General features: G+C 50.6%; 2 protein-coding genes across 4 annotated transcripts in view; one reads left to right on the plus strand and one right to left on the minus strand.

Moving 5' to 3' along the window:
* The window catches only part of VSIG10L2 (V-set and immunoglobulin domain containing 10 like 2), a gene marked incomplete at both ends in the record, with an annotated part of 10,934 nt that extends 9,996 nt beyond the window's left edge, over positions 1–938 (plus strand). The window contains 4 exon segments of the mRNA XM_084868475.1: positions 124–246; positions 518–542; positions 628–680; positions 841–938. Coding sequence (XP_084724601.1) covers positions 124–246; positions 518–542; positions 628–680; positions 841–938 — 299 coding nt within the window.
* Positions 939–5,112: 4,174 nt separating this feature from the next.
* The window catches only part of CDON (cell adhesion associated, oncogene regulated), a 66,733-nt gene continuing 57,184 nt past the window's right edge, over positions 5,113–14,661 (minus strand). For all 3 annotated transcript variants that reach the window (XM_084867666.1, XM_084867668.1, XM_084867667.1), the window contains exons 16-20: positions 12,814–13,035; positions 11,706–11,986; positions 8,780–8,859; positions 6,071–6,345; positions 5,113–5,479 (exon numbers count right to left, since the gene is read on the minus strand). In XM_084867666.1, coding sequence (XP_084723792.1) covers positions 5,316–5,479; positions 6,071–6,345; positions 8,780–8,859; positions 11,706–11,986; positions 12,814–13,035 — 1,022 coding nt within the window. In that variant the 3' untranslated portion in view covers positions 5,113–5,315. The remainder of the gene's footprint in view (positions 5,480–6,070; positions 6,346–8,779; positions 8,860–11,705; positions 11,987–12,813; positions 13,036–14,661) is intronic.

The raw sequence follows: 14,661 nt of genomic DNA on the forward strand, positions 1-14,661 counted from the left end.
GCCTCGCCCCCGATCACCCACCGGGAGGTGGAGGGGCAGGGGGAACTGGCACCTTGTAAGCCACTGCTGCCAGGTTCAGCCATGGCTCTGACCTACCCCGGGCACCCACTGCTCTCCCTCCAGCGGACCCGCCCTTCAGCGCCTACCCAGCCGTGCTGGGCGCCGCGGGCACAGGCATGGTGGTGGCGACGGTGGCCTCTCTGCTGGTGTTCCAGTACGCTGCCCGGCACCCGGAGACCTTCCCCCGTGAGTGGGGGGCTGAAGGGGGTGGTTGCTTGACCCCAGAAGGCGGCCAGGTCTCCATGACCCCAGGGAGCTGTAGGAACCACCACCCTCCTGCCCCCGGAGTAGGAAATCTGGGTTCTTCTGTGAGTGACATCTCCTCAGGGTGAGATGCCAACCTCGGCATCAGGCACGGGGGCGGGCAGCCCCTCAGGCTCCTGGCAGGGTCTCTGGGGGGCGGGCTCTCCTGCCGTCTGGGATGCTGCTCACCAGGACGCCCTCCCCTTGTCTGCAGGCCTCGGGCCGCTGCTGGCTCCCATGTGAGTGCGGGGTTCCCTCTCTCGCGGGGAAGGAAGGCTGGACCGCGTGGCTGGCACTGACCTCACTGTCCCGCTTCGCCCTCAGGGAGCAGAGCCACCGGCACAGGGGCTCGGCCGAGGGCCCCGAGCCGCAGGCAGGTACGCGGCGTCTGATCCCGAAGGCGACTCGAGCACAGGGGGCCGGTCCTGGGCCTCGTGTGGGATGCGCGATGCCTCCTGTCCTGGAAGGACCATCTGGGGCACCCCCCCCCCCACCTCCATCCCAGGCACCCCTCTGCCTGTTCATTCTGCTCCTCAGGCACTGGAACGCCACCCGCAGCCCCAGGTTCAGATCCTGCACAGGAGCCCGCAGAGGCGCCAGTGAACGTCACCATCACAGTCACCGCGACACCTTGAGGCCCAGGAGGAAGGTGGGCGGGAGGGGGGGAAGAGACAGGGAGGGAGGAGATTTCACTGAAACACTAGGTCCTAAAAGCAATGTGTGTCCCAATGCCCTCTCTCCGCTTTATGCCCAGCCTTATGCCCCGGGCAAGGCCAGCCCATGGCCGCCTCGGTGAGACAGAGGTGGGCACGGCAGACAAAGCTGGAGAGAGGTCAGCGGGTGCCCGTGGGCAACAAGACTCGGTGCTGGAGACACAGCCCCGGCCTGAGCAATCCCTAATAAACCTGCTGACCAACCCCCACAGGGACAGGCCACCCAGGTGCAGGTGACTGGTCCTCCCGCTGGGAGGAGGCAGAAAGATGGGGTGCAAGATTGGAGGCGCGAGCCCCCTTCATTCACCTGGAGCGTGGCTCTTTACTCTCCACACCTCCAAGCTCCTGCCCGAGGGCAAACCGTGACAGGGCCAGCGTTAGAGCTGCGGCAGAGCTGGGCCAGGGCTCTGTCCCCTCCCTGGGGGGGGGGGCTGAGCGGCTCCGGGCCTGGTGACCTGGTGACGAAGGGCCAGGACGCAGGGCCAGGCCCCAGTCTGTGCCCACAAGGGGAGCACAGGCACCACGGAGGCCGCTCCTGCCCAGGCCGGGCGCTGGCTGAGGGGCCCCAGGCTGTGCCCAAGTCCCCCTCCGCCAGCTGCCAGCGTGGCTCCCTGCTCCCAGGGTGTGTGTGTGTGTGTGTGTGTGTGTGTGTGTGTGTCTGAAACAGAAACACAAACCGAGGCCTGTTCGGGCCAGAGCCCTCTGCCAGAGGGAGGGCACGTGGCACCCAGAGGGGTGGGAAACGGACAGGAACAGCAGCAGCCTCGGGGGTGCTCACAGATTTGGGCTTTATTAGAAACGGGGGTCGGGTTCCCTCAGAGCCCTCAGGACGGGGCTCAGGTTTCGGGAAACCTTAGCTAAATGTGGGGGGACAGACAGAGCAGGGCCCCACTCCATGCCAAGGACCCTGCTGGCTTTCGGGTCAGCAGCTCAGACAGATTCTGTAAGGAGCTAACCAGCTGCTGCTTCTAGCCCGGAGCTCACAGCACCGCGAGGAGGGACCATCCTCCCCTGCCCCCCCCCCCAACATACCCCTCTCGTCCTGCCCCTCCTCATGCCCCTCTCCCTCTCTCCGCCCTGCCTTACGAAGGAACACTGTGTCCCCTAAGGGGGCCTGCCTGCCTCCACACAGCTTCGAGGCTCAGGTATTTTCCCAGCTCCCTCTACCCCCCGCCCCCCCCCCAAAAAAATAAGCCCACATTTGTCCTGTTCCTTCTGAACAGAAGGGATGAACTCACTGGGCTCTTGGACGTGTGCACGGGGTGGGTGGTGGTTCCAGGGAGGGCAGGGCGGAGGATGCAAAGAATTTCAGAGTAAGATTCCCCCACCCCCACCCCCCCACCCCCCCCAATCACAGCTACAGCAGCTTCCTACACAGAGGGAGCCGCTGAGGCCCCTGCACGGTGGTCTCCATGGAAGCAGCGTTTTTAATATAAAGCAGTCTTTTTAATATAAAACTATTCCACCAACAGAGCCTGCCCAAGCTACAGCCTGTCCAATATGTACCGTCTCAGACAGGCTGTTACAGCTTGTCAGGGAAACCGCACACGTTCCAACACGACACAAAAGCACGCCCCTCCGAGTCAGCGCGTCCGAGGACAGCCACGCAGGTGGGTCCCACGGTCACGGGGCCGTCCCGGCGGCTCCGCAGCCGGAAGGGGGTCCGGGTCAGACACCGTCCGCTGTCCAGGATGCTCCCGCCTCCAGTCTCGTTCAACAGAAACAAAAGGCGGGAGAGAAACGTTTTGCAAAGACCACAGGGTTCACAACCTTGTCGTTTAACTTACACCCCGTACGCCACCAGCCTGTCTGTCACCTGTCACCAGACTACCCGTGCCTGATGGAGAAAAGGGGGGAAAGGAGAGAGTGACATGATGTAACAGACATTGGGAGGCGCGGTTAATGCTAAAACAAAGAATCACAGAGAGTTCTAAGGTGAAAGGAACAGGAAGAAGCCTGAGCAGCTAGTGTCACTAAGCCAAGCGAAGATCAGATTCTGGTGGGGAACGGGGTGATGGTGGTGGTGGTGGAGGTGGGGGGGGCGATCAGAGGGAGAGAGTGCACTCTGGGAGCTGGGCCCCACGGCCTCACGTGGGCAGCGGCAGGGACTTCGCCGGGGGGCGGACGGAGCACGTGGGTTGGACGGGGTCCAGGGACGAGGGAACCACGATGCTCTGGAATGCGGTGTGGAAAAGTGCAAGGAGCTCGGGTTACAGCTCCACCTCAGCCGGGCTCCCATGCGGGCGCTGCGGCTCCCTGCGAGGCTTGTGGGCTTCAACACCTACTTTGTGGGTTTGCTGGGAGGGCGGTGAGACGGTGGGAATGAGCTGGGGCCCGCAGACGTGGGTGCCACCATCCCTCCCACCCACCCCCGCCGTGGGCCGTGTCCCTGGACTTCCTGGAGAAGTGACTGCCACCAGGCAGGACCAGCTCTGGGGACTGCGCGGGGCATGACAGTTCAGAACAGCTCGTGGGTAGGGAGAACTCAGAACTCCTAACGTAAAGGCTATGATATATATATATATATATATATAGTATATTTATATTTATATATCTCAATATATAAAGGCATTTTTATAAATAAAATACAATAAAGGGATAACACTTAAAACAGCGTTACTAATCATATAAATAAGGCGTCCACGGGGAGGCTGCCCTGAAGGTGAAGTTGGCTTCTTTCCCGGTGGGCAGGTCCCATGTTCAAACTCCAAAGCAGTTTAGTCCTGGGCCTGAGCTGTGCCTCAGTATCCCCAACGCGCTGCTGCAGCTCGACCGGCAGACACGGGGCAGGCTTCCTCGTCGTGTCCTACGACAGGGTCCTTCGCTACCACAGACGTGGGGGCGCAGCCCTCCCTCCACAGCTAATTGCGTTTCCCTCTACGGCACTGCCGAGGGCTCCGGGGCAGAGAGCTTGCTGCTGGGCCACCCCGACACCTGGCTGCGAAGATCCGGGCCTGACACTTCCTCGGAGGAACCTGTGCAGAGCAACGTGGCTTCGACAGCACAGTTCACCCAAGCTCTACTTATAAAATATATAAACGTGGGGGGGGGGTGGAGAATGGGATGCACTCGTATGGACAGTAGATGAGCATAGTATTCAGGTCTGTTTCACTGAAACTTCGGGGAAACTAGCTTTGTTCACCGAATGCTGGAACTGCTGGACTCTAAAGAGAATGATTCTGTTTCTTTCCCCGAAGGGACGCACATTCCCCAAAGGAGTAGTAAGCCATTAAAGCTGGGCTCGAGCGCCGCGGCACAGAGGGTTCATATATATATAGTATATTTATACATATAAATATACTGTGTGTGCCTTGAGGGGCGGCTCTGATGACAAAGATTGGGTGCCAGTTTACCATGACACGATTCTGGAAAAAGTCAGGGAATTTCAGACCATACCCTCTTCACCCTCCACGTTGTCTTTCTAAACAGCCGCACTGCCCAGTGTGGCTGGGCGGGGAGTGAGAGGAGGACAAGGTCGGGTGGAGCGGCCCCAGGAGCACAATCCTGCACTAATGGGAGCTCCTGCCCCTTCCTCCTTAAAATGCCAATCTTTCTCCTCTAGCCATCAGCTGGAAGCCTCACTTGGTTCCTGCTCTTAGAAACACTTAACAAGTGGCCCCGTGACCATTTTATAGACACATGCAAGTTTAAAGCCACGGGACTCGGCGGCTTTCTCCTCCACCTCGGCTGCCTCCTGCGGACGGGCTGCCCTGAGACAGCCCCGCAGGCCGCGGCCCTGTCCGGGACACTGTGTGACCAGGGCCCAGAAGATGGATGCAACTTGTGCCCACGTGCAGAGAGGCACCGGCTCAGCTGTCACTGCGCAGGCAATCATGCGATGTGCTATCATAAACAGCAGGTTACAACTGTGGTTGCTTCAGGATGTTCTCCGAAAGTCTGACGAGACAATATTGAAGGACAGCTTTCCACCCGGAAACTTCCGACGGCCTGCAACGCCCCCTTAGGTGAGGCAGCCAACAGGCCGGGGCCTCGCAGGAGGCGCTCTGACGGGCACTGAGGTGCTTGTGGAAAACGTGGAATGCTCTGAGATGATCGAACACTATGCAAGACTAAGGTTGTTTCCTACTGCGGGGGGGGGGGGGGGGGGGGGGGGGGGGTTGGAGGGAAAATTTTCAGGCATAAATAATATAAAAGGGCACTCATTTTAAGATACATTCATATGACATTACTGCTACAAAAATAAATAATGCTTTTTCTCTGATTTGAATTAATGTCCCTCACACAGTCCATTCCCAGGCCTGTTCTGTGCAGTGACTGGCTGGAGTCCCAGGCACATCCTCAGGTCTCCTGGGGCTGCTGAAGGACCCCAGCAGGGCTGTCTAAAGGAATGCCAGGAGGAGACCATGTTGTCTTTTCAGTACAGTCCTTTGAAGCAGGTGGCAAGATAAGAGGATTCCAACTTAAAACTGTGTTCTCTGTTTCTGAATGGACACAGCTGTCTCCTGAAAAACACAAAGATTGGGGAACACCGTGATATCATAAAGGCTGATTTTCACAAAGCAGCCTAAACACATTACTCTGAGCAATAAAGAAAGAATAATGAGTGAAAGCAGAGCCCAGGTGTGCTTAGTTTGAATGTGAGGGAGACAAAAGGCATAAAAGGCTTAAAATAAAGTTGAGCTCTGATGAGCAGTCATACAGTTCACCTCAGGGTTAAAGCAAACCCCCCCCAAAAAACCACTGTGAGTAAAGGCTACCACTCCAGGATCAACTCAAACGAACCCGAGGCGCATGGCCGCAAAAGGCACTCTCCGGGCAAGCCTACCGTCCAGGTGCAAACGGAATCAAAGCCTGTTTGGGCTTCTTTACCAAGATGTCATGGGACTGACAGCCTGAGCTGAAGGAGGTGAATAACCACAAAATTTCAAAATCGACCTCGTCAACTTTTCTTGAAGTGTCCCCCACCCCCACCCACCCAGTCTTTTAAGGAAGATGTGAGTGATCACAGAGAGGACACGTCCGCGCCACCTTCCCGTCTCCATAGCTACATGGAGACGACCTAGACGCTAAGGTTGGATGACGCCTCCCTGTACCTCTGCTGCATCCCGCCGCATCCTCTGTGGAATCAGAGGTGACCTCACTCCTGCTGTCCTGACAGCACGTGTGTGGAGCAGGTCTTGCTGCCACATCGTCCGTGATGCTCTCCCCAGGTGCCGGGCCACTGTCGGGGGGTGTGGAAGCCTGACACGCAGGCATCTTCGAGTGGCTGAGGGGCTGCATCTCCAAACCATCCTGAGGACAAGGAGCCACCACTGGGACCACAGAGAGGGGGCTGCTGCTGAAAGTGCCGTTCGTCTTGGTGAAACACCTACAAGGTATGAACCAAAGGGAACCGTTTTGTCCGGAGGAAGCCAAAATGAAAATACTTCGATTTTGAAATAGCATGTGTACCACAGATTCTTAAGAGGCTGTATCGCTTATTCTTTAAAAATAACGAAAGTCTTCACTATGATCGGATACATCAAAAACTCAGAAATAGCAGTTAAAGTGGAATATGACAGGAAAATAAATCAAGAGGCAAACAAACCACTTAGGAACGGAACCTCATAGGATGACCTACTCCCACATGCCTCCTGGGACTCAGTCCACTGTCAGAAGTGGTTTCCTAATTCATAACTGGCTCCTGAACACAGCACACAGCAGGAGAAGGCCATTAGTTACTGGAAGAAGGGGGGGGGGGGTGCACACGGAGACTTAAAGCTAAGAAACTGATGTCCACATAAGAGAAATGACCTTATGCAAACCAAGGAAAACATACTTCTTTGAAGTCGGATAACTTGTTCCCTCTCATCCTTGGAAAAAATACTACTGAGTCAAAGTCTATAAGGATTAGATATTAAAAAACTCGATTTTGTTTCTTTTTCAGTGTTTTTTTCTTTTGCAGAATTCACTTCAGTTCTGCCACACTTTTATTTCTGGTCTTCATCTAAGATGTGTGTTTTGTTTTTCTTTCCATTCTTCAGACCGCATAATTTCTATTGATCTTCTAGTTCATGACTCTTCCTTGTGTTGTTTCTAATCTGATGACAAGCCCATTCCAGTTAAGTAGTTTTCTGTTTTGGAACTCCATTTGGCCTTCTTTTTTACAGTTTCTCTTTCACAGACAAAAATTCCCCATATGTGAATTCATGTGTGTACATCTTCCTTTAAATCCCTGAATGCATTTTTGATTGCTGCTGTAAAGTCACTGTCTGCTTATTGTAACATCGGAGTTATCTCAGAGTCTGTTTCTGTTGACATAAAATAATGAAGACTAGGCCATGTATAGCTTGTACTTTTTCCCCAGATGAGATATATACATTTTCCCAAGCTTATCTTTACTTGGCTTACATCCTGCCCATTTCTAATCTCTCTAGGACTCTTAATTTCTTTTTCCTTCCTGATGGGACCTCTCAGTTCACTCATCTGTGAATTTCATCAGTGTCCTCTCTACTCTTTACCAATCATCAAGACTGATGGAAAGCAGACCAGATTTAATGTCAATTCCTTCCCATTAAACTCGCCAAACAGCTGACAAACCCCATTTGTTTACACATCAGGAACTGCACTGATGCCTTTGGAACTGAGGAGAGAAGAGAAGAAAGGTGGACTGGATCCTGGAAAAGCTAATAACTAGGTATCACGGTGAGCTATGTGTTATATATTACTCTGAACACTGAAAAGGGTTCAAATGAACTGAACACAGTGAGGCAGTCATTCAGCATGTGCCACAAGCCCTAGAATCAAATTCAACTCCACAGATCGCTCCAGTGCACATGCCCTCTTACCGGCTCTGAGTTTCACGTCACCACTCCAGTTGAGGCAGTAAGGGCGAAGTTTCCTAAGCTTATTACTCAAACAGAGGGATGACAAAGCGTCTCTGGGTGACAATGACTTTTTCTTACAAGTCCGCTCCAAGAATGCATTTAAGTGTAACTCTAAGAAGGCAGAGAAGGAAGAGCATAGAGGGGCCGCGTACAGAGCAGGAAAGACTGCACATGGAAAAGGCTCTCAGCAAGGCCCCTCCAGGTCTTAGGAGAGCTGCCCGGGGAACGTGAGTATGAGGAGGCCTGACAGGAGTCTGAAAGGATGATTCCCAAAGGCATGCCGAGGGGTAAGCAGTCTCTCTCCATTTCCTACCTCGATTCCCAGCTCAGTGATGGCACCGTCACTTGGGCACCATCCCTGACACCTCCTTCTCAGCCTGCCTCATCCACCAATTACTCATGTCTTTGTTTTTCTCTAATCCTCACCCGAGGATATGTTTTCTTATTGATTTTTTTTTTTTTTTTAGAGAGAAGGAGGGAGAGAGATAAAGAGAAGCATCAATTTCAGTAATATAACTATGAAAAAGCATTACAATACACACAGTGGGTTTCCCTAATAATCAAGCATGCTCTCATCATAACAGAGAATAGAAACATCCCATAACACAGAGTTGAAAATAACAGGTGAGAAAAGACAAATTCTGTACAAAGAGAATGACTCCAATTTAAAGATTTTACAAAAACCTTAAACCTTTTAATACCTTAGAAACAAAGTCTTTAATACTAGTCAGCATTGCTAAAGAAACCAAAGCACAGAAAGATAAAAACTGTAAAGCAGGGCAAAAAAAAAAAAGAAATTATAACAGCCTCCCTTATTCAGAGTTTTATATCTTAGGTAAAAGTTGAAGAACTTGTTTGCTAAAGGGAAAAAAAATAAAAATAAAAGGAGTCATACACCCCACTCACAACAACCTGTGCAAATACGTATCCACATACCTATTGTTATTCCAGCAATTTCGACAGGTGATGCACTCCACCGGCTCGGTCTGAGGTACTGCTGTGTACATCCTGCCACCCTGGTCAGGACAAGGAAAAGACAAGAAGAAAGAGGGCTGAAGGGGCCATAGACCACCAACTCAATACTCACAAATACAAAAGCCATCAATGCATGGATGCATGGTCCATTTCAACCGACTCCCTGAGCAATGCTGTGCTTACCACCGCTCACCTATATTCACAAAGGAGTTATACACAACATTAAAATGACTCTCAACACTTGGCTGCCGTGTTGCCCATGTATTTTTGTGCTGGGAGGAGACAAATCAATGGGGAAGGTCAGTCACTTCCCCTCCAGTGTTTCGAACCTAATGAGCCCACAACACTCTGTACATCCTCCCCTCCAGTCGTTTTCACCTCCGGCAGCCATAGCTGAGCTGCACGTGACGCCAGCTGGAGAAACAGGGGAAACGCCTGGGTGATGTCATAAGATAACCCATCCTCATTTTCCTGTAATTATGTCGAGTGGGTCTGTCCGCTTGACTACGCTACGGTTTCGAGCATGCTATGTTTTTCCAGATGGAGCAGATTCTCAGCCAGCGAATGACTTGGAGGGGACTATTAATATTCTGATGTTGCTTTTGGCCAAAACTGCCCAGCAATTAAGAAAAACGCCCAGATTAACACATACCTCATTGTCAAATGTTCACTTGACATGTACAATGGCACGGAGTTAACAACTGAAGCAGCCTCACGGTCAGAGTCAGAATTCTGCTCGCCGCGGAGAAGGGAATTTGATAAGGGTGGGCGAGGCCGCCGCGGCACCCAGGGCTCGGAGCAGGCCTTCAAGGTTAGGAAAAGTTCAGGCAATTGTTTTTCCCAGAATACTTTCCATTTCCACTCAGCTCATACCAACAGCCAGGATCCGAGCAAACCAAAAACACTGAAAATGTCTCTCAACATTCTTCATCCAACTAGCAACAGGAACTTTTAAGAAAACATTTGAGAATATTCCTCGGTTCTATTCAGCCCTGGGCTTAAACTTAAAAGCTTCAGACCATCAAGTTAGCGATCCACAGGGTAAGGTACTTCTTTGAATCACTAACCATACTAAAGTGAATGAATGATTTTAGGATGATCGTCATTGTTTAAATTTCCAGACTTCCTCCCGCCCAGAAGATCAAAACAAGAGAACAAATGAGTTCAAATCACGGGTGATAACCCCTACAATTTTACAGCTAATGGGGCGACTATTATTTAAATAGCAATTCATTGTTCAAAAAACCAAAGGGCTATGCTCAAATACTGAGAAAACATCAGACTTATTTTTCCTCCTATGGAAACAGCACGTGCTGTTTCGGACTTCAATGTTCTCTCCCTGGGTCTCTGGGACCCATGTTCATGGTTTGGATTAGGAATGGTGACAAAAAAAGTCTAGGGAGTCTGAACACAGGCCATGTCTTTCCACACGAAATAATGAGATCATTATTCTCTTTTGGTAATGAGATGCAGCAAAGCAAATAAAGTATTTTTTTTCTACAACATACTAAAGCTAGGTCACAGGACAGCCATGAGATTTCTAGCTTTAAGATATAAAGATATGCCACTGCTTCATCCTCCAAATATTTAATAAATCCTTATAAAAATGGACAATAAAAATACTCCTTCAAATTTTAGCGCATTGTCGGTTATGGCAAACTTATCTGTAATCAGAACAGTGACAAAAGCTTCAATGTGATAAAACTGAAATTATCTATTTGGTTGAAAAATAATATGGATGTGTATCCCAAACATGTAATAAGTCAACTGTCCTGGTGCAGAGACCCTCTGTAACCAAAATACATCTAAGACAGTCTACTCATTCTGTTCCAAAAAGGAAACCATATCAGCTAGTTATTCCTGGGTTACAGTGGTTCTAAAGCTTTATCTGCTCTTGTGGCTCAGCATATTAACCCTGTAAAATGCAGGTATCAAGGCTCCCACACATTGGGCAAGAGACACTAAACATCACCGTGTGTTAGGAGTCGGTCTGGTGGCCTGTAGACATGTTCCGCGCGGCCATGCAATGACTTCAAAAACTGGGATGAGTTTCCAACATGTAAAAAGTCTGGCAAGTGTGCCCAACTAGTGTGGCTCAGGGGTTGAGCACTGACCCATGAACCAAGAGGTCCCAGTTCGATTCCCCGTCAGGGCACGTGCCCGGGTTGCAGCTCAATCCCCTGTAGGGGGAGTGCAAGAGGCAGCTGATCAATGGTTCTCTTTAATCATTGATGTTTCTGTCTCTCTCTCCCTCTCCCTTCCTCTCTCAGAAATCAACAAAAACATTAAAACAAACAAACAAACAAACAAAAAACCCTGGCAGTTTCACCTGGATTTGCAGGTGTTTTGAAAAAGCAGGAAATCTGGCCACACTGGGTCCTGCGTGCCAACCACAGGAGCGGAGCTGCCGGGCCCTCTGAGAGTGCGTGTGCTGTGCCTTTGCTGGTGCCTCCAGCGCCTGCCCCACCCTGAACTCGCTTCACTCGGTGTCATGATCCGCCAGACTCCTCCAGGGAGAGGAGTTCTCGGACTTTGCTTTGAGTCAAGTTTAAAGGACTTAGACCAGCCTTCACCCAATGGTTCTTCCATTTCAGCTCCAGAATAACTTCCATTTATTTGCTATATATTCTACCTTCAGTGTAAAATCATTAAAAAATATTAACCAAATTGGTGACTATATCTAGTACCCAATAATAGAAATCTTACAAAGATCATGCTGGATGGAGGGACTGTCAGGGATACATACCAGTTCCATTCCAGGGAACCAGTGAGGTTCCCACAGGGAAAAGAACCAGCATGCCCACCCTGCTTGTGTACCAGGGCCTGGAGGCCCGGGGGGCTGGGGGTGGGACACAGGGACAGTGTCATTTATAACTGGGTCTCTTACATTCACCAGATGACGAGGATGCTCAAAGTCCACACGTGTCCTGGTCAGAGAGCTCGTGTGCCCAGGGTAACGCCCTCCGTTTAAGCTCCCGTTCACGGGCCCGCGGATCCCGGTAGGGACCTTGTGGTGAGGATGGGAGCAGCCGTTGCTGAGACCCCCGCTGCTCAGGAAGCTCCCGTGCACATTGCCATTTATCCGGTTGGTGCCGGGCAGGGTGGTATATTCCACCATCTGCCCGTTGATGTCCGAGCCTTGGTACAGATATCCTGGTGGGTCATATTCTGTCAAGAAAGAACAAAAAAGAAGAAGAAAAAAAGGTACTGAAAAGGATGATCTTCTTGCTTAGGGAGGTTTCTGAACAAAACCATTAAGAAACGGCAAACACGCTGGAAGAGAACACTCCCCCAGTGCTCGGAGATAGCCAGCTTGTGAGCTGCTTTTTAGTGAGGTCACTGCTGCCACTCCCTTTACCGCGTGGAAGCATCTAGGAACTTTGAGTTAATTACGACTCTGTTAATGAAAAGAGAAATTAACCAGGGAGCAATTACTCAAAAGAATAAAATAAGGAAGGAAGGAAGGAAGGAAGGAAGGAAGGAAGGAAGGAAGGAAGGAAGGAAGGAAGGAAGGAAGGAAGGAAAGAAACAAGGAAGGACCGGCCAAAGGGGAAACAAAAACACTTGCTCCCACCAAAGTGAAGTCTCTGATGACCCCTCACAGCGGGAGAACAGGACAGGCAGGAGGAGAACCGGGGGAGGAAAGGGAAAGGAGTCCTAGGTTATGTGTTTCCATCCAGCGCCATCCTGGCCTAGCTTCAGCGCTCCTCTTACCAGAAGCATTTAGGGGAGGGATGATGCACTTGAGGAGTTTTGGTACATCAGGCACCAAAACAGGACCATGTTATCTTATTAAACGGTGTCATTCAGAGACAGTAACGTAGAGCAGTCTTCACTCCCTTCCCATCACGCCTCTTCCCTTCCCTGTTGACAAGCTGTGCACAGTCTGGAGGCTAACACGCAGAACTGTGAGAAGTCGGTATGTATTCTGATAATATCTCCCCCACCCCCTGTCTCCTTCAAACAGAGAGAAGAAGCTTCCGGGAGGGCCTTACTCTGCGTGGTGTTCTGCTGGCGGTTCTTCCACAGGCACATGGCGATGAAGACCATGAGGATGAGGACCATGCCGCCCAGCACACAGCCCACCACCAGGTACAGCATGTCGCTGCTCCTGGCGGGGCTGGCTGCGGGCCCCGCGTGGCCTCCGCCTCCTAAGGAGCTGGGAGGGGTGCTCAGGTCTCTGCCAGGATCCTCCGAGGCTCCGGGAACACGTTTCACTGGGTGAGATAGAAGGAAAACATGATGTCAGGGTGAATACAGACTGCATGGTTTACTCTCTGCAGGAGGTCTGGCTAGGGACTTAGCCAGTCTGTTTACACTTGTTAACTGAGATGATCTGACCACCAATGAGTTACAAAGAGGACTCCAAAGTTTCAAAAATCTGGTGTGCCGAATATTTAGTCCACACATTCTAGAGAAAACAGACATCAGAAAAACATGCGCGCTTGGTCTAACCCAAATTCCTGACTCTCTGCCCAATGGACACTCTTAGAAGACTCCCCAAGAGTTGAAATAAAACTATTTCAACTATGGCTGGCATAAAAACTCCTTTCTATCGGATACACTTTGAGCTGAATTACATATTTTATGCCTCTGCCATGTGATGAATATTAGAAAATATGACTTTGGACTATAAGAACAATTACATATAATCCCCCAAACCTCCCACATCAATATAAAGCATTCCAACACCAAAAACGTTTGGCGTTCACGTCGGTGCAGTACTTTTGCCTATTTCACTGGTATAACCGTGAGAATGAAAGCTAACCACAGGTGCGACTCAAACCCCATTTTTCTGTCCCCAGACAACATGCTCTTAATGCCTTAGAGGTCCTGGAAAGGCAGTGTGGGCTCAGGGGCTGGCAGTCTGGCCCGGAGCAGACTGGCTAGGTCTAGATCCCGCCCACCACTTGTCCTCAGCTGTCTGGTTTAAACCTCCATGAAGGTTTATTATCTCAGCTTCCGCACGTGGAAAAAGGGGATAATAAGAACAGCTCCTTCACAAGGTTGTAATGAAGAGTGAACGGGCCAACCTACGTAAAGCACTTAGAGCCTTACTCATAGCACATGGTGTTCAATTTTATTATGATTATTACTTAAGACACTCTGTCATATTACGCTACCCACAGGCTCATATGAGCTGAGTGGTCTTTTAAAAAGTCAATTTCAGCCGGGACCGGTTTGGCTCAGTAGATAGAGCGTTGGCCTGTGGACTGAAAGGTCCTGGGTTCGATTCCGGTCAAGGGCATGTACCTTGGTTGCGGGCACATCCCCAGTGGGGGGTATGCAAGAGGCAGCTGGTCGATGTTTCTCTCTCATCGACGTTTCTAACTCTCTGTCCCTCTCAATTCCTCTCTGTGTAAAATCAATAAAATATACTTAAATAAATAAATAAATAAAAAGTCAATTTCACATTATATCGGAGTTCAATACTCTAGCAACGTTAACAGACTGAACAGAGCGGGGGGATGGTACAGGAGAGGCGAGAGGCCACCTTGCAAAGCTAGCTCAATGCTTGGCAGAGACTCAAAGGGAAAATGGTATGTTGGGTTAAACAATTCTCAGGTCCCTGCCAATTCTAAAGAAAACAAACAAGTTTCGGAGGCAGAATGGATGTTACAGAGTCTACAATAAAGACCAGGATTACTCGCAGTGAAGTCCTTCCAGTTTGTTCACTCTTTATTTACCCTTCACTTATTCATAATTCTACCAAGCTTGATGATCTGGTTGCCAACCTCTTGTTAAAGTTAAATCCGGCCAGTCTATGATCTCTGAGGGTGGGGAATGGGGGCCTGCAAGCACCAGTCATTCCTGAAAACCTTCCTGAATTACTGAGGATAAGA

This window comes from Pipistrellus hanaki, assembly GCF_964339955.1.
Source record: "Pipistrellus hanaki genome assembly, chromosome: 19".
Taxonomy (NCBI): domain Eukaryota; kingdom Metazoa; phylum Chordata; class Mammalia; order Chiroptera; family Vespertilionidae; genus Pipistrellus; species Pipistrellus hanaki.